At 38.1% G+C, this 20,706-nt stretch overlaps 1 protein-coding gene across 4 annotated transcripts in view; it reads right to left on the bottom strand.

Moving 5' to 3' along the window:
- LOC133575326 (transmembrane protease serine 2-like) overlaps nt 1-18,841 on the bottom strand; it is a 31,888-nt gene extending 13,047 nt beyond the window's left edge. For 3 of the 4 annotated variants that reach the window (XR_009811480.1, XM_061927976.1, XM_061927978.1), the window contains exons 1-9: nt 18,759-18,841; nt 16,090-16,231; nt 14,151-14,243; nt 12,246-12,362; nt 10,965-11,088; nt 10,776-10,886; nt 10,658-10,701; nt 3,060-3,219; nt 2,820-2,992 (exon numbers count right to left, since the gene is read on the bottom strand). Coding sequence is in view for 3 of the 4 variants with exons in the window: in XM_061927976.1 (XP_061783960.1) it covers nt 2,820-2,992; nt 3,060-3,219; nt 10,658-10,701; nt 10,776-10,886; nt 10,965-11,088; nt 12,246-12,362; nt 14,151-14,243; nt 16,090-16,231; nt 18,759-18,773 (979 nt within the window). In the remaining variant the exon portion in view is untranslated. The remainder of the gene's footprint in view (nt 1-2,819; nt 2,993-3,059; nt 3,220-10,657; nt 10,702-10,775; nt 10,887-10,964; nt 11,089-12,245; nt 12,363-14,150; nt 14,244-16,089; nt 16,232-18,758) is intronic. The other variant, XM_061927977.1, reaches the window with a different exon arrangement.
- Between the last annotated feature and the right edge of the window lie 1,865 nt (nt 18,842-20,706).

Genomic DNA, 20,706 nt, shown 5'->3' with positions numbered 1-20,706 from the left:
TGGGAACCAACGTCCTCCGTAGTGGATGTTTGCTGCTATATCCTCCTCGGAACCAAAGTCCTCTGTAGTGGACACTTGCCGCTATATCCTCCTGGGAACCAACGTCCTCTGTAGTGGACATTTGCTGCTATATCCTCATAAGAACTAATGTCTTTTGTAGTGGACATTTGTTGCTATATCCTTATAAGAACTTATGTCTTTTGTAGTGGACATTTGCTGCTATATCCTCCTGGGAACCAACATCCTCTGTAGTGGACATTTGCTGCTATATCCTCCTGGGAACCAACACCCTCTGTAGTGGATATTTGCTGCTATATCCTCATAAGAATTAATGTCTTTTGTAGTGGACATTTGCTGCTATATCCTCCTGGGAACCAACGTCCTCTGTAGTGGACATTTGCTGCTATATCTTCATGGGAACCAACGTCCTCTGTAGGGGACATTTGCTGCTATATCCTCCTGGGAACTAACGTCCTCTGTAGTGGACATTTGCTGTTATATCCTCCTGGGAACCAACACCCTCTGTAGTGGATATTTGCTGCTATATCCTCATAAGAATTAATGTCTTTTGTAGTGGACATTTGCTGCTATATCCTCCTGGGAACCAACGTCCTCTGTAGTGGACATTTGCTGCTATATCTTCATGGGAACCAACGTCCTCTGTAGGGGACATTTGCTGCTATATCCTCCTGGGAACTAACGTCCTCTGTAGTGGACATTTGCTGCTATATCCTCCTGGGAACCAACGTCCTCTGTAGTGGACATTTGCTGCTATTTCCTCATAAGAACTAATGTCTTTTGTAGTGGACATTTGTTGCTATATCCTTATAAGAACTTATGTCTTTTGTAGTGGACATTTGCTGCTATATCCTCCTGGGAACCAACATCCTCTGTAGTGGACATTTGCTGCTATATCCTCCTGGGAACCAACACCCTCTGTAGTGGATATTTGCTGCTATATCCTCATAAGAATTAATGTCTTTTGTAGTGGACATTTGCTGCTATATCCTCCTGGGAACCAACGTCCTCTGTAGTGGACATTTGCTGCTATATCTTCATGGGAACCAACGTCCTCTGTAGGGGACATTTGCTGCTATATCCTCCTGGGAACTAACGTCCTCTGTAGTGGACATTTGCTGCTATATCCTCCTGGGAACCAACACCCTCTATAGTGGATATTTGCTGCTATATCCTCATAAGAATTAATGTCTTTTGTAGTGGACATTTGCTGCTATATCCTCCTGGGAACCAACGTCCTCTGTAGTGGACATTTGCTGCTATATCTTCATGGGAACCAACGTCCTCTGTAGGGGACATTTGCTGCTATATCCTCCTGGGAACTAACGTCCTCTGTAGTGGACATTTGCTGCTATATCCTCCTGGGAACCAAAGTCCTCTGTAGTGGACATTTGCTGCTATATCCTCCTGGGAACCAACGTCCTCTGTAGTGGACATTTGCTGCTATATCCTCCTGGGAACCAACATCCTCTGTAGTGGACATTTGCTGCTATATCCTTATAAGAACTAATGTCTTTTGTAGTGGACATTTGTTGCTATATCCTCATAAGAATTAATGTCTTTTGTAGTGGACATTTGCTGCTATATCCTCCTGGGAACCAACGTCCTTCGTAGAGGACATTTGCTGCTATATCCTCCTGGGAACCAACGTCCTCCGTAGTGGATGTTTGCTGCTATATCCTCCTCGGAACCAAAGTCCTCTGTAGTGGACACTTGCCGCTATATCCTCCTGGGAACCAACATCCTCCGTAGTGGATGTTTGCTGCTATATCCTCCTCGGAACCAAAGTCCTCTGTAGTGGACACTTGCCGCTATATCCTCCTGGGAACCAACGTCCTCTGTAGTGGACATTTGCTGCTATATCCTCATAAGAACTAATGTCTTTTGTAGTGGACATTTGTTGCTATATCCTTATAAGAACTTATGTCTTTTGTAGTGGACATTTGCTGCTATATCCTCCTGGGAACCAACATCCTCTGTAGTGGACATTTGCTGCTATATCCTCCTGGGAACCAACACCCTCTGTAGTGGATATTTGCTGCTATATCCTCATAAGAATTAATGTCTTTTGTAGTGGACATTTGCTGCTATATCCTCCTGGGAACCAACGTCCTCTGTAGTGGACATTTGCTGCTATATCTTCATGGGAACCAACGTCCTCTGTAGGGGACATTTGCTGCTATATCCTCCTGGGAACTAACGTCCTCTGTAGTGGACATTTGCTGTTATATCCTCCTGGGAACTAACGTCCTCTGTAGTGGACATTTGCTGCTATATCCTCCTGGGAACTAACGTCCTCTGTAGTGGACATTTGCTGCTATATCCTCCTGGGAACTAACGTCCTCTGTAGTGGACATTTGCTGTTATATCCTCCTGGGAACTAACGTCCTCTGTAGTGGACATTTGCTGTTATATCCTCCTGGGAACTAACGTCCTCTGTAGTGGACATTTGCTGTTATATCCTCCTAAGAACCAACGTCCTCTGTAGTGGACATTTGCTCTTATATCTTCCTGAGAACAAACGTCCTTTGTAGTGGACATGTGCTGCTATGTCCTCTGTAGTGTACATTTCCTGCTATATCCTCCTGAGAATTAGCGTCCTTTGTAGTGGAGATTTACAGCAAATGTCCACTACAGAGGACACTGGTTCTCAGGAAAAGGCCAGGTTCAAGCATTCAATCAAAGATAATGTATATATCCCTTAATCACAAATATATCAAAGGTTCATTCCTCAGTGTCGGAGCAGAAAAGAGCTGGGATAAGCAGAAACCGTGTTCAAAGGTCACATGACAGACGAGCACCTGAGAAGTGGAGAGGTGAGCTGAGTCTCATCAAAGCGATGTCATTCCTCTGAGTGTTGGCGTCAAAGTCTTCATGGACGACCAGCAGACTGACAGAGGCAGCAGGTGTGAAGAGAAGGTCCTCAGGACGCAGCACACCTGCGTACACGGACCAGTCTGCAGCGCTGGAGGTCCTAGGAGGAGACAGAGGTGAGGTGCACGTCCATCAGAGGAGCACCTAGTACGTCTGTGACGACTCACATGAGCGCACAGCGGGCCGCCGTGACGATCCACCAGGGGGATATGATGGCTCCTCCGCAGCGATGGGTGCCGGCCACCTGCAAACTCACCTGCCAAGGCCACGCCCCCAACGAGGCCTGCTGACTTCCAGAAGGCTGGCTGGAGTTGACTCCTGCACAAGCTGAGAGGATGAAACACTTCCTGTTTGCCTTTATGCCAGATTCAAATCTTCAGACTCTTCGCTTCATAGTTTAACCTCATTAAAGTTTGATGTTAGCCAATCAGCTGAGGAAGATCATAAAATATAGAAATATTTAGATCAGTGCCTCCATGTCAACATAGTGCCAATTCAACCAATCCTACTTCCTGTTCCTGCCTACAGTGCTAAGCCTTCTGGGTAATGTTGTATACTTCCTAGTTGACATGTATTTATATATTTATTCAACATTTATTTATCCAAGGTAAGACAATTAAGAAGATAATTTCATTTGCAATACTCACCTACACTCTTAGAAATAAGGGTTCCAAAAGGGTTCTTCTACAAGGGCTGAGGTTCTAACTGGAACCATTTGCTTCTGAAAAACCCTTTCCCGAAGAAAGGGTTTTTCAAGGGTTCTTGGTAACGCTAATGGTTCCAGTAAGAACCATTTTGATCCAGAGAACCCTTTAAAACCCCTTTTCTGAATAATTGGTTTAAAAAGGGTTCTCACTAACACTAAGGGTTCCAGTAAGAACTATTTTGATCCAGAGAACCGTTTTTGGAAGAAAGAGTTCTTCAGGGATTGTTGAAAGCATGGGTAAGATCCTGTGTCACCAGGGACATACTTCCTGATAACATTTGCCAATAATGGTGCAAAATACATTTCCTTGTGACTACTGATACAAATACTTTTCATATACAATTTTTTGGTTTATTTTAAAGCAAACTCTTCTACCCCAGATCCTGTTGATCAAACTGTAACATAATTGCCCATCTTGGGATTTGAACACCTGCCACCCAGTCTAAAGTCACCGGCAATAGTGACTGAGCTAACCAGCTGTCTGCCTTCAGTCATCAGGTCCACCATACTAGTCTATTACCTTACACCTTATGATCAGACATACAAATAATGGCAGTGTTCTGTTACCAATTTATTTCCACAACCATTAATTATAAGAAAGCAAGATCTTCATCAGCAAATCTTGTTGACTCAGGCAAAGATTAGCTGTGACTGGGAGGACCATTTTTGACAACTGCTGTCTGGCTGGTGATTCCGTTTGAGAAATAGCTCAGTGATTTAGGAGCTGGTTCTTGGTGCCAAAGAACCTGGGTTCAAGCCCTGACAAAGGTGGTGATGACAGCTCATGAAAATGCCAGATGGTCTTTGTGAAGCAAACATATACATTTTAGAGTCTTGATAGATTAAACATCAGTTATTAACTTATGGAGCAAATCGAATCAATTAAAAAATCAAATTACCAATATCTCCATTCTGTCTAGATGCAATATGTGTATTTTCAGACTTTTGTCTTGATAACTGATATATTTACAGTGGTTTCAAATCTGCATGCACAACAGTGAATGGCTTAATCAATTTGTGAAGCCACTGTTGAATTGTCACTTGCCAATTAGCTCAGCATGATAGACCACAGTCTTTGGTTCTATTGTTGTGGATTTTAGCCTCAACTGGTGCAAAAGGAACTTTATAATTTCAACTGTCTTGCCTTCCTGTTCTCCTGTTTGTTGCTCAGAATTGCCTTAATTTGCCAAAAATCGCCCGGACCCGACCCATCACTGCACAGCAGTTATTATTGTGTTTATTTAGTTTAGTTACACTACTCCCTTCTTCAGGAGGAAATGACACACAGCAAAGAACTAGCAAGGTGGTCCCTGCAGCAAGGATATAACCCCTCTTTCTGGGGCATCTAAGTGAGCTATACGACTCACTGGACAAAGGCTTTTGAAAGTTTGTTACAAGTCAGGTGATCTAGGGATACAGTTTGAAGTTGTGAGTTCAAGGCCTGGTTGATGCAGAGTGACCATGTTAATGCATACTGAGGTGATGTGTGGATTAGTGACAGACAATTTAAAAAATATTAAACACTTATTTTACAGACAATTTTACTCATGTATTTGTCTTCTCCTCATACTTTTCCATGATCGGCCTCATCCCATGGCTGCTGTACCCTGCTGACTGGCTTAGTCCAGTTGTGAAGCTGCACATAAGTTCATTGATAGACGGTCTTTGATGTCAGAGGCCAAGCCTTAACTGATGCAAAAAACACACCGTAATGCTGACTTTTAGGCTACTACATCAGGGTTTGTTGATGCTGGGAATTGAACCCTGATCTCCCAGGGGAAAGGGCAAGGTTTGGTGTGTTGGGCCAGGGAGCTGGCATGATGGTGGCTGTCATGTGTGAGTTAAGAGCTGGTTGCCCCATGGATTGCACCACATGGTCTGGTCTTCCCTGCCTACAAACCAGGTGTGACATACCAATAGTGATTACTGTGAACAGAACAGAACAAAGAAGAACAGGAGAGAGAACAGAAGAAACTTCCGAGAATCAAGGTGAGCTAAATATAATATCTTATTTCAGCATGCTTGACCCTAGCTGAGGACTTTTATGGTAAAAGGTGGACTAAGCATTTGTTTCTTGTTATGTTTTGTTTGTTTGCTTATTTGTTTGTTTTCTTGTAGAAAACAAACAAACAAATTGTATTGTGGTCAAACAATACAATACCTGACAAAGCTCTGCTGAGAGCTGCCATAACAAAATAGGTTACAATATATCTGTACAATTAATCTTAAATCATCCTAAAAAGGTTATCGTAGTTGTTATTTTAATGAAACATTATAGTATAAATTGTCAATGTTAGAAGGAGCTTTAACATTGTCGGTAGCGGCAATGCGGTCGCCATCTAGCTCGTCTTTGGAGGGATGGGTGGGCTGGTGAGCACCATGGATCTAATACATCCATGTTGAGCACACACTAATGTGCGGGTAGGAGGAGCAGGGAGACTGGGCTTGAGCTTGGTCTCCAACATAGTGGTAGCAGAAAGATAACACAAGACGAAGGTTACAGAGAGGATGATTCTTCCATATTATATAACTTTTTAAAAAACATGTACACCTCATCTTAATGGTTACCTCTTACTATATTGCTTGTCATTTTTCTTGAATGCATATAGGCTCAGGAGAGTGAAGAATGTAGATAGGATGAATGGAGCATTGAAGCTCATATCAATGAAATGTCTACAGAGATGCTTAAGGTACACCCAGATCTGAACTCTTTAAAGGAGAGAATGAGACGAACTTATGCATACCGAAAGACCTTCATGGCAACTGCCAAGGCAGAGGAAATCATCGAAAAGTTTCCCGCACTGAAGCTTCCTAAAATAGTTGGTATCTTCAAGCATTGAATTGACCATATTTAATTGTATGTGTATTATTTCATTTATGATCATCAAGTATTTTGAGATGACACTTTTTATCCCTCCTTACAGCTTCTGTGGGAGATGAAGGAGCAATTCCTTGTAGAAGCTGATTGCTAATGGTCACAGAGTTGGATCGAATGGCAACGAAGATGGTTCAAAGAGCATCTATGTGTGACCTAAAGGACTGCTGCCAGAGGGCAATCGATGCCTGCCTGGATGATTCAGTAAGACGAGGCATCTAGGCCTATATGTGTATCTATAAGAGCCACAATCTGTATTTCTGAAAACTAAAAATATTACAGAATAATTTTATTTCCTCAGGACTCATTAGGGATGCAGCAATTCTACTGCTGCCTTCCATTTTCAGAGAGGACTCATCCTTTCTATACACTCTACTGGAGGTAAATACTGCATTTAAGGTCAAGATTTAGGAATTGGCATTATCCATATTATGGCAACATTGAGTCATTTTGCTGTTTTCACAGCAGGTTTTATTTACTGACATGTATCTGTTTTTATTGCATAGGAGCCAAGCGTGCCTACTCCAGCAATCATGCTCCATAACACACACGAGGGGAACCCTTTGCAGGCACAAAGGATAGTCCTATACCTGGATGGTATACAGGTTTTGACTAAGGACAGCAGCATGGACAAATCATATGCTATGAGTGCATTAATGTCACTCTATATTGTTTTTGCTGTCCAGTACCCAAAGGAACTGAGAAAAACTCTTATTTTCATTGAAAGATTTGTGTTGGGGATCAAGGACCACAGTGTTGTACCCATTTCAGCGAAGAGACTATACAACTGTGTCGGAAGTGGGGAGTAGTGAGCAGATGTGTTGCAGCATGGGATTTCATACTTTATGTTCTTGTTAATGGTCAAATTCCTGCTGCTGCCCTTTGTTTGTACATATTGATAAAAAAATACCCCTTATTTAATACATATTTTGGACCAATACATTTTGTTTGATTTTGGCATAGTGACGTCTCTAGATTTCCATTATTGTTACAATACTTAACATTTTGAGTACTTGTTGCATAACACTGAAAAGTATTTCAACATTATTTAAATCAATGTGAAAACTTTGTGGGATTCCCTCACTTTCTCATGATTCTGTTCCACTGTCACAATTAGTACATACAGTATGTACACTGATTCTTTTCATTGGACCATGCATTATTTTATTGTTGGTAGATAGCTTACAATAAGGCGCAGTAAATGCAGTAAGTGCACCTTGGATTGATTGAACTAAAACTATTTTGTGTCTCTTTCTGCCATGTCACCATTGCTGGAGATTTATTTACACAAATTCACCTACTGAGGACAGCATGATGTGTCTGGCCTGTCATGTTGCTGATTCCACTGGACCTATGCTGACTTTTGACCTGTTCTCCCCTGGGACCTACACAGCCTTTCCTGTTTTGTTGGACTATCTTTAAATAAATGTTTTTCTCATTAAAATGTTTTGAATGTTTGTTCAATGTCAACATGATAAATGACCACAACATACTATGAACTAAACTGATCTGTAGAATACAATATGGTTCTTTATAGAACCCTCAGAAGACAAGACGGTTATCGGTGAAAACCTTTGAAAAGGGATGTTTTTAGAACCCCCTGTGTCAGGTCTAGATGAAACCCTTGAAACATGAAATAGTTCTTAGTGGAACTCCCTGTGTGGGTTCTAGATGAAACCCTTGAAACATGAAAGGGTTCTTATTGGAACTCCCTGCATGGGTTCTAGATGAAACCCTTGACAAACGAAATGGTTCTTAGTGGAACTCCCTGTGTGGGTTCTAGATGAAACCCTTGAAACATGAAAGGGTTCTTAGTGGAACTCACTGCATGGGTTCTAGATGAAACCCTTGACAAACGAAAAGGTTCTTAGTGGAACTCCCTGTGTGGGTTCTAGATGAAACCCTTGAAATACGAAAGGGTTCTTAGTGGAACTCCCTGCGTGGGTTCTAGATGAAACCCTTGAAATACAAAAGGGTTCTTAGTGGAACTCCCTGCATGGGTTCTAGATGAAACCCTTGACAAACGAAAAGGTTCTTAGTGGAACTCCCTGTGTGGGTTCTAGATGAAACCCTTGAAATACGAAAGGGTTCTTAGTGGAACTCCCTGCGTGGGTTCTAGATGAAACCCTTGAAATACAAAAGGGTTCTTAGTGGAACTCCCTGTGTGGGTTCTAGATGAAACCCTTGAAACATCAAAGGGTTCTTAGTGGAACTCCCTGCGTGGGTTCTTTGTAGAACCTCTCATGGGGGGTTCTGGGTGGAACCTTACACACACAGTTCTAGGTATAACCCTTCATGTTGGGTTCTAGGTAGAACCCTCCAAAAGGGTTCCAGGTGGAACCTTTATAAAAAGGTTCTACCTGGAGCCAAAAAGGGTTCTCCTATGAGGACGAGCCGAAGAACCTTATATGGTTCTACTTAGCACTTTTATTTCTAAGAGTGTAGCAAAGAGGCAGCATTCACATGTTAGAGTTGTTGAAGTATGATGATAATCTCTAATGTACCAACACAAATGAGCACGATAGTTTGCTGTCAACAGTTCTTTCTATAATTATAATGACTTAGAATGAATTAAAGCAGTACAGCGAGGTCTGAGTGTGTGCTTTTACTGCCACCTAGTGTCTATTTTTAAGTCTGTGTGCATCAATACAGTGTTTGATGCTAGTAAGTTTGGTGTATTGCATTTCAAAATAAATATAAAAGACAAATTGATAAATGCAAAATGAATTAATTCAAATGTGGAAGAATGCATTAAATTGTTGATAATTACCAACATACAACCAAGCAAATGTGTTCATTTTATGACCCATATATTGGTTTTAGAACAATAAGTGGTCTGCCTTTGTTCCTGTGTTGGCGAGCTGCGTGTCTCGTCATTTCTTGTTCTCTCGCCTCCCGGACTGCCCTTTTGGATTCTCGACCTCCCACTTGGACACGGACCTTCTGCGCCACGCTTAGCCCCCGACTATCTGCCTGCCCACGGTCTTCCTTCATTCCTTGTCCCTCCTCTCGTTCAACATTACGGTAACACACTACAGCTAAACACACACATAGCCTCACACACACACTCTTGGTTTTTGTCACACTCCATATATATATATATATATATATATATATATATATATATATATATATATATATATAATAAATCATAGTGCTTTACTGCCTCCTTGGTCTGTACCGTCAACTCCCTCTGTACACATAACAATTTGATCGCTGAAATTGTCATGAAACTATACTTTTAAAAAACATAGTATACAGGAAAACTAAATAACAAAATTTCCAGAATATTATTAATTAATAGACTCCATCCAGCCATCGGGGTCGAATTATTTCAGTTTAATACATTTTGGTATTTTCTGCGTTAGTTATTTTGAAATGTATTTATATGATTTATTTTATGGAATACTGCTCCCCGAAGTATCTCCAGATATTTTCTAATCCAAATAATTAAGTACATTTTGTAATAATAAGTAATAATAATAATAATAGAAACAGTAATAATAATAATGATAATAATAGTAATAATAACAATAGCAGTAGTAACAATAATAGCAATAGCAATAATAATACAAGTATAAATAATATTAGCAATAGTAATAATAGTAATAATAATAGCAATGATAATAATAGTAATAATAATGATATTAGTAATAATAATATTATCAATAACAATAATAGTGATAATAATTAGTAATAATAATAGTAATAATAATAGTAGTAATAGTAATAGCAGTAATAATAATATTAGTAATAATAATATTAGTAATAATAATAATAATATAATAGTAATATTAGTAATACTAATAATTAGTAATTATAATAATAATAGTAATAACAATATTGATAATAATATTGTGTAATGATGATAACAACAACAATAACGAAAATAATAAGTAATAATAATAATAGTAATAATAATAATTAGTAATAATAATAATAATCCAGGGTGTACCCCGCCTTCCGCCCGAATGTAGCTAAGATAGGCTCCAGCACCCCCGCAACCCCAAAAGGGACACGCGGTAGAAAATGGATGGATGGATAATAATAATAATAATAATAATAATAATAATAATAATAATAATAACAGTAGTAGTAGTAATAATAATAATAATAATAATAATTGTGATGATAATTGTGATAATAATAATTAGTAATAATAATAATAAAAATACAAATATTACCTGTACATTGCAGCGTCACCACGGTGTCACCTGGACACTGACTGCTGCAGCAAAGAAGAGCTAGTTAGTTAGCTAGTTAGCTAGCTAGCTAGTTAGTTGTATATCACAAATTGCCCACCCAGGGGCCAGCTGTTGCACGAGGGGTACATGGGGGTTGGTCTGGGATGTGTCCACGAGGAGTCCTGGCTGAGACAGTTCTTCACTGGAACCTGCCAGAACCTTGGTGCTCCTATCAGAGACGGACGTGAAAAGTTGCTGGAAGGACGTGAAAAGTTGCTGGAAGAGTCCAACATGGACGCCTGCTCACCCGCTGTAACCCATGTCCCGGCAGCTGGCTCTGGACAGCTCAGGCGTCCAACCGTGAGAACAAACACTCCGCCATCTTTCCTGGTTGTAGACTTGGAGCAGGAAGTTGGAACCATGCAGCCTCACTGAGCTCACAAAGAAAGCAAACACTGTCGAACGTGCCGATCAGTAGGCAGCAGTGTTGGGTTGGTTACTGAAAACCAGTAACTAGTTACAGTTACTAGTTACCTTATCTCAAAATTAACTCAGTTACTAACTCAGTTACTTACACCAAAATGCGTTACTGTGAAAAGTAACTATTTAGTTACTTCTTTTTCTTTTCTTTTTTTTTTTAAGGCTCTCATTATTGCCCTTTTAGCCTTCATTTCAGTACTGTTATTGCACTGGAGAATAATACAATCTGTTGATCGACTTGTCATGCATTTGCATCACTGAACTCAGAAAGCAATGTGGTCTACATACAACACACAAAGACAAAGATATGTTTCAAAGGGCCAATTTATTTCAGGCCAGAACAAATTGACCAAACTATTTTAAATAGCTGCAACATAATGGCACTTTAACTTTAACTTGAAGTAGATAGGATCTTTGATCCAAGACACAACTTACATTCAACTAAAATTTTATTTTCTTTGTGCTCGTCAAAAGAAAAGTATTGAGAATGTCTCCATGTTAAGAAACTCGACTTCTGGCTTCGCCATGATGTCTTGTTAGTTGTTATGAGAGTAGCATATGTGTGTGTGTGTGTGTGTGTGTGTGTGGCCCTTTATGATATGACAGCATGTGAGGTGAGTGACATCAGTGAGTGAGTGGGCGAGAGAGGTGAGGGAGCGGCGACAGTGAGTGCGTGCAGGGGCTCTCGCTTGGTGGATGGCTGCGTCCAATAAAGTCACAAAGTTGCAACAAACCACCGGCCTCGTCATTCACCCTCAGCTGTAAAGACCCACTTCCGGGTAAAGTGAAGGTTGTTAGCCCCGAAGTACATAGGCCCTGGAGGAAAGTCTCCCCTGCGCTCCTCAACTACGATCTGGGAGCCCCCCCCCACCCCCACCCACACAAAGCACGTCTTTTCTTTTCTTTTGTGACACAGAAGGACGACACCCCAGCGCTGCAATAAAACACACTCAGATCATCTGTTTCTAGCCGATGCTACATAAAAAATAACGTAAAATAACGCAGTAACGCATCATGTAGTAACGGTAACTGAGTTACTGAATATAAAAAATAACGCGTTACATTACTATTTACCGCCGAAACTAACAGCCATCTTGGATCTTCTTACCACAGTCATCTTCATCCTGGCCGTGCGGACAGTCCCTCACTCCGTCACACCACTGCGACGCCCACACGCAGCCGCCGCCTGCAGAACATTGGACTCCGTGGATGCAGCGGGACGAAACTGACAAGGACGACATGATGTCAACATTAATAACTGCAATTAACATGACACCTGCTAGGTTCCAACTAACTTAGGGGAGCGGCTCCACACTGCGTATAAACACACCCAGTTAGCTGCTAGCCGCTCGTCAGCCGGGGAAGTACAAACACAAAACCCAAAACCAGTGAAGTTGGCACGTTGTGTAAATGGTAAATAAAAACAGAATACACTGATTTGCAAATCCTTTTCAACTTATATTCAATTGAATAGACTGCAAAGACAAGATATTTAACGTTCGACTGGAAACGTTGTTATTTTTTTGCAAATACAGTATTAGCTCATTTGGAATTTGATGCCTGCAACATGTTTCAAAAAAGCTGGCACAAGTGGCAAAAAAGACTGAGAAAGTTGAGGAATGCTCATCAAACACTTACAGTATTTGGAACGTCCCACTGGTGAACAGGCTAATTGGGAACAGGTGGGTGCCATGATTGGGTATACAAGCAGCTTCAATGAAATGCGCAGTCATTCACGAACAAGGATGGGGCGAGGGTTACCACTTTGTGAACAAATGCATGAGCAAATTGTCCAACAGTTTAAGAACAACATTTCTCAACCAGCTATTGCAAAGAATTTAGGGAATTCACCATCCATGGTCTGTAATATCATCAAAAGGTTTAGAGAATCTGGAGAAATCACTGCACGTAAGCAATGATATTACGGACCTTCGATTCCTGCATCAAAAAGCGATATCAGTGTGTAAAGGATATCACCACATGGGCTCAGGAACACTTTAGAAAACCACCGTCAGTAACTACAGTTCGTTGCTACATCTGTAAGTGCAAGTTAAAACTCTATTGTGCAAAGCGAAAGCCATTTATCAACAACACCCAGAAACGCCGGCAGCTTCGCTGGGCCCGAGCTCATCTAAGATAGACTAATGCAAAGTGGAAAAGTGTTCTGTTGTCTGATGAGTCCACATTTCAAATTGTTTTTGGAAACTGTGGACGTCGTGTCCTCCGCAACAAAGAGGAAAATAACCATCCAGATTGTTCTAGGTGCAAAGTGTAAAAGCCAGCATCTGTGATGGTATGGGGGTGTATTAGTGCCCAAGGCATGGGTAACTTACACATCTGTGAAGGCACCATTAATGCTGAAATGTACATACAGGTTTTGGAGCAACATATGTTGCCATCCGAGCAATGTTATCATGGACCCCCCTGCTTATTTCGGCAAGACAATACCAAGCCACGTGTTACAACAGCGTGACTTTATAGTAAAAGAGTGCGGGTACTAGACAGGCCTGCCTGTAGTCCAGACCTGTCTCCCATTGAAAATGTGTGGTGCAATATGAAGCCTAAAATACGACAACAGAGACCCCAGACTGTTGAACAACTTAAGCTGTACATCAAGCAAGAATGGGAAAGGATTCCACCTGAAAAGCTTAAAAAATGTGTCTCCTCAGCTACCAAACGTTTACTGAGTGTTTTTAAAAGGAAAGGCCATGTAACACAGTGGTAACAATGCCACTGTGCCATATTTTTTGCAATGTGTTGCTGCCATTGAACTCTAAGTTAATGATTATTTGCAAAAAAAGATTCTCCATTCAAACATGAAATATCTTGTCTTTGCAGTCTATTCAATTGAATATAAGTTGAAAAGGATTTGCAAATCATTGTATTCTGTTTTTATTTACATTTACACAACGTGCCAACTTCACTGGTTTTGGGTTTTCTCAAAAAGTGATTATTGTCATGGAGTATTTGTCCTTCAGTAGTATTAAAAAGATATATTCAGACGTGTACTCACAGTAGTAGGCCAAGAGGATTCCAACCAGCAGCAAGAAGATGAGCAGGCAGAAGCCAGCAGACAGCATCCTGGTGACACACCTGCGTTTGAAACCTCACACACAAAACAAACCTTTCATTCTGAGAGTATAGGTGGAAAGTTTAAAGCTATTTATTTAATTTTGGTTATAATGTATCGACACACTTTAATTCTAGATTATGAAGATTTGTCCATTCTTTGTCGTGAATTAATCGCACCATCTGCACACTTTGAAAAAATGATGTTCTATAATTTATAGATCATTAAAAAATTATATTTAGATCATGGAAAAATTATATATGGTTAATTATTCAATACATTGAGACATAGAGCAAAATAAATAATTATATCATACATAGAGGATAAAACAAACAAAAAAAACAATACACAATTCAAAAAAATACTGTTATTCTTATGACAAAAACAAATATTTCAGAAAGAAAATAAACGAAAAAAAAAGTTTATGTTCTATAATTATTAAAAATTCTAAATGGTTGATAATTTTTTTCTAAAATATATATTTTTGAAACACAGCAAAACTAATAATTATATCATTTATAGAAAATAAACAACACAACATTGAACAAAATGGAGTTGTCAAAATAATTGTTATAAAAAAATAGAGCAAAATAAAGTTTGTTCTATAATTTACAGACCATAAAAAATCTAAATGTTCAATCAATGTTTTAAAAAAAATAAAAAAATTATACAGTATATTTTACAGAATATAAAACTAAATAATAAAATGCAAAATTGAACTAAATAAAGATTACAAAATATTTTTTTTCAAATAAAGCAGGATAAGTTCATGTTCTGTAATTTATTAATCATAATAAAAATCTGAATGATTAATCAATATTTGTTTTCTAAAATATTTTTGAATCATTAAGTGAAACAAATAATTCTATCATTTATAGGGAAATACAAAAATACATTACAAAATTGAATAAAATAAAGTTGACTAAATGATTTTTTTAAAAAACAAAACAAATATTTTAGAAAGAAAATAAACGGGAAAAAAGTTGATGTTCTCAAATTTATAAAACATCTAAATGGTTGATACTTTTTTTCTAAAATTAATATTTTTTAAACACAGCAAAACTAATTATTATATCATATATAGAAATTAAATCAACAACACAAAATTTAACAAAATGGAGTTTACAAAATAAAATTTATGACAAAATAAAGCAAAATAAAGTTTGTTCTATAATTTACAGACCATAAAAACAATCTAAATATTTAATCAATGTTTTTTTAAATAAATATTTTTGAAACAATACAAAAAAATAAATGTGTATATACATATATATATATATATATATATATATATATATATATATATATATATATATATATATATATATATATATATATATATATATATATATATCTTTTATAGAAACCAAATAAAGTTTTCAAAATAATTTTTTTTACAACAAAATAAATTATAAAACTTAATTATGATCTATTTTATAAAACATTCTAAAGTTCTATCGATGAATGAACTGCAGGAAAATTAAGCAGATAAGAGTAAAAAAGATAATATTCAGAATACTCTGCCTCTTTACTCCATTTTTCCACCAAATAAGCCTTTTTACTTACATTTCCTGTAGGTTTATTTCAATAAAATGTCTGGATTACATTTTCTAGATCAATATTGAACAAACAGTAATTCTAAATGTCATGCATATATGAGGGATGACATCAGAGCATCTTGATTGGACGCTGAATAAGTGATGTAGTGACATCACTGCAAGGAAAATTAATAAATAAACCTTAATGTAAAATATGATGTATTTATGAAACATATTCATCTTCACAAATGTAATAGTTGGAATACACGTTTAATGTTTGTGAGTTAAATATGATGTATTTATGAAACATATTCATCTTCATAAAGTTAATAGTTGGAATAAACCTTTGTGTCTGGGAGTGTTCTTGAGGTCAGGTGAAGGACTGGAGGTCAGATGGTGAACAAACTGAGGCTTCAACTCTAAGTTCCCTGGAAGACGTGTCTTCTCTGCGGCGTCGTGGCGCAAACGCTCGCTGGGATCCAAACTCTGTTGGTGGATTAGTACAAGTGTGACTGAGAACTTATTTATCCAAGAAAGTATCAGAGAGATGAAATAATCTCTTTCACGGGAGTCCTGCTACAAACATTCTAAAGTTGCTTTAGTGCAGTGAAATATGAAACATTTGCTTTCATTTTCACAGGAAAAAGGATTCTAAAGTGTAATCAAAGTGTTAAAAATAAGTCATATATTAATATTTTTTCCCTTCAACACTTAAATATCTATAGATACATTTCAGATCCATACATTGACAATTTTTTAAAACTTGTTTTATTGTGTTTATAATCATTTTACAAAGAAAACTCTGTTTTTTATTTATTTTTATTATTATTATTTTTTTTTTTACAAAGAAAACCCTGTTGTTTTATGGTAAAAACAGAAATGGAAATATTTGATGTGAAGTCATTTTAGTTTTAAATAGGTCAACAATTCATAACATTTAATTCATTAAATGACAATAAAAGTAAAAAAAAAAAATATATATATTTTTATTTTTATTTTTATTGACTTCCAGCATCATGAATTCCTATCCATTACATCATATTTGCATACATCATACATCTATTGTCTGCCCTAAAAATATTACTTTTTTGTTTATATCCCAACGAAAAAAAAAAAAAAGAGAAAAAAACAAGACTAAGGGTATCGGAGGTCAAAAAGGATTCCACAAATAAAAATTAAAAAAAAAACAACCATATATACAGGTGTATATTTTATTTTTAACACTTAAGTCTGGAGATCATCTTCAGATCTGTCATTTATAAGTTGGATAATTTTTTGAGCAATGACAGTTTTAAGGAGAAAAAAAAAAGCCTGCAAGGCAACTTTGTGTTATTGGAGTTAACATTGCAACTTTTTCTTGTTACATTTCACTTTTATACCACTTTTTATGTTGTTTTTAATCATGGTATTTTAAAAATGTGCTGCGGCCGGGTTCAATGTCTTGCCCAAGGACACACGGGCAGTGACTGGGATGGCACCAGAGCCACTAAACATGTAAAAGTGTGGATTTCTGCAGGTGTCATTTCATGCGTTTGAATGCAACTTCAAACTATTTTAATGTCCGACTGCAGATGGGTATTAAACCAACGTGTGCATAGACAACATTGTAAACATTTAACAATAACAATGTTGAATAGTTTACATTAGCTCAGGGGTGTCCAAAGTGCGGCCCGCAAGTCACTTTTTAACGGCCCCACGGCACGTTATAAAAATAGGATAAAAACAACAACAACAACATAAAAAGTGGTATGAAAGAGCAACCAGGTGAACAAGAAAATGTTGCAATGTTTACTCTAATAACACAAAGCTGCCATGCAGGCTGTTTCTTTCTTTAAAAAATAATAATGAATCAAAATCAATGTCATTATGAATTATTGACCTATTCAAGACTCCAATTACGTCACATTAAATATTCCACTTTGAGATATTCTTTGGGGAAAATGTTGCATATTTTGTGTTTGCCATATAAAAAACCAAATGTTTTTTTTTTTAAAGAAGGGCCTAAAACGAACAAACAAAAACCATAAACAACAATACAACTTATAATTGACGGATACAGCTGAAGTTGATCTCGAGATTATCGTGTTAAAAGTAAACAGTAAAAAAAATAAAAAAAAATATTTTTCAACACTTTAATGAGTAGGACCCTTTTAGTGTCATTTGTTTTTAAGTGTCTTTGCTCCAAAAATAATAATGAATTAAAATCAATGTTGTTACGAATTATTGACCTTTTTAAGGCTCCAATTATTATATTATCTCAAATATTCCACAAAAAAAATGTATTGGGTAAAAATATTATATATTTTGTGTTTTTTTTCATTAAAAAACAGGGTTTTCTTTGACAAAAAGAGCATACAACTTAAATATTTAAAAACGTTATATTGACAGATAGACCTAATGTTGATCTAGAGATTTAAACCTTGAATAATAATAAAAATAATAGTACTGAATAATGACACATTTTAAATATTTTTTTGACCAAAACCCTTTGGGGTCCCCGGGATCAAGACTGAGTGGAGGCCTAAATGTATATTTTTTTATACATGTATTGTATTGGTTTTTAAAATAAAAAATATAAAAATGGCCCCCGCTTGCTTTGATTTTTCAGTGTGCGGCCCTCAGTGGAAAAAGTTTGGACACCCCTGCATTAGCTGAAGCCAAAGTAGGTGTAATCATAACAATAACAATGCGAGTAAACGCTATAAACGTATTTTTCATTACTGTAGTATTTCTAACCATTGTAATTGGAAGGTGAATAAAAACTAATTAAAATGGACTCAATATTATTTTGTTAGCAAAAACTGCACTTAAGTAAACTTTCTTCCAATTGGAAAAACTGTTTGTTTTGTTGTCTTTTCTGTATGCATTTTTGAAAGCCTGCGGACATCATATTTAAAACTTTTAATGCCATTTAATCCCTTGAATGACTTTTTTAATGACCAGCAGAAAGTTTTTTTTTTAGAAGAGTTTCAACAGGACAGGGTGACATATTGAAGGTTTAAAAGTGACTTACCAGACTGGTGCTCATGGTTCCTTTAAAGATGGAAATATGAACACAAGATGAAGACGTGAGTGGCTCGACTTGACTGCACGCCACACCTCACTTCTTCTGAGGTTTGCTCCTCTTTGTTCACTTGTCTAAACACTCCACCTGCTCAAACAGCCGCATCCTACAAGGCGTGCAGTTTAATCACACTTTGCTTTATTTCACCTAACAACACAACATTACAGGCCAAGCACAGAGGAAGGATTTCATTGACATCAAGGTTGCATAAAAACATTCATTGAAATGTTCTTTTCCCATATAATACAGAGCGGTGGATACATATCATACCAGAGCGTATGAATTGGGGTCTACACCCACGCCTGCCAGCCCGCAAAGAGTTTTTGGGGTCATGGCCTGTTGGATGAACAGATTGACCTGGACGCCCACCACTCTTTTCTTGTTTACTTGTGTGTGATATCATGTGCGATACAAACAGTACTGCAGCGTGTTTACTTGTGTGTGATATCATGTGTGATACAAGCAGCCCTGCAGCGTGTTTACTTGTGTGTGATATCATGTGCAATACAAGCGGTCCTGCAGCGCATTCACTGGTGTGTGATATCATGTGCGATACAACCAGTCCTGCATTGTGTTTACTTGTGTGTGACATCATGTGCGATACAAGCAGTCCTGCAGCATTTACTTGTGTGCGATATTATGTGCTATACAAGCGATCCTGCAGCACATTCACTTGTGTGTGATATCATGTGTGATACAAGCAGTCCTGCATTGTGTTTACTTGTGTGCGGTATCATGTGCGATAGAGACGGTCCTGCAGCATGTTTATTGGTGTGTGATATCATGTGCAATTAAAGCAGTCCTGCATTGTGTTTACTTGTGTGCGATATCATGTCTGATAGAAACAGTCCTGCAGCGTGTTTATTGGTGTGTGATATCATGTGCGATACGAGCAGTCCTGCAGCATTTACTTGTGTGTGATATCATGTGCGATACAAGCGGTCCTGCAGCATGTTTACTTGTGTGTGATATCATGTGCGATCCAAGCGGTCCTGCAGTGCGGTCAATTGTGTGTGACATCATGTGCGATACAAGCAGTCCTGCACCGTGTTCACTAGTGTGCGATATCATGTGCGATACAAGCAGTCCTGCAGCATTTACTTGTGTGTGTATCATGTGCAATACAAGAAGTCCAGCAGCATGTCAACTTGTGTGTGATATCATGTGCGATACAAACAATCCTGCAGCGCATTTACTAGTGTGCGATAACATGTGCGATACATACAGTCCCGCAGTGCGTTTACTTGTGTGTGATATCATGTGCGATACAAGCATTCCCACAGCATGTTTACTTGTGTGTGATATCATGTGCAATACAAACATTCCTGCAACGTGTTTACTCGTTTGTGATATCATGTGCAATAAAAACAGTCCTGCAGCGGGTTTACTTGTGTGTGACATCATGTGCGATACAAACAGTCCCGCGGCATGTTTACTTGTGTGTGATATCGTGTGCGATACAAACAGTCCTGCAGCGCGTTTACTAGTGTGCGATAACATGTGCGATACATACATTCCCGCAGCGCATTTACTAGTGTGCGATAACATGTGCGATACAAGCAGTCCCACAGCATGTTTACTTGTGTGTGATATCATGTGCGATACAAGCAGTCCCACAGCATGTTTACTTGTGTGTGATATCATGTGCAATACAAACAGCCCTGCAATGTGTTTACTCGTGTGTGATATCATGTGTAATACAAACAGTCCTGCAGCGTGTTTACTTGTGTGTGATATCATGTGCGATACAAGCAGTCCCGCAGCATGTTTATTTGTGTGTGATATCATGGGCAATACAAGAAGTCCGGCAGCATGTCAACTTGTGTGTGATATCATGTGCGATATAAACAGTCCTGCAGCGCGTTTACTTGTGTGCGATATCATGTGCAATACAAAC

Source organism: Nerophis lumbriciformis, linkage group LG35 (genome assembly GCF_033978685.3).
Source record: "Nerophis lumbriciformis linkage group LG35, RoL_Nlum_v2.1, whole genome shotgun sequence".
In the NCBI taxonomy this organism is placed as follows: Eukaryota; Metazoa; Chordata; class Actinopteri; order Syngnathiformes; family Syngnathidae; genus Nerophis; species Nerophis lumbriciformis.
Note: the sequence above shows the minus strand (reverse complement) of the source record. Positions and strands in the feature narration are given on the sequence as shown.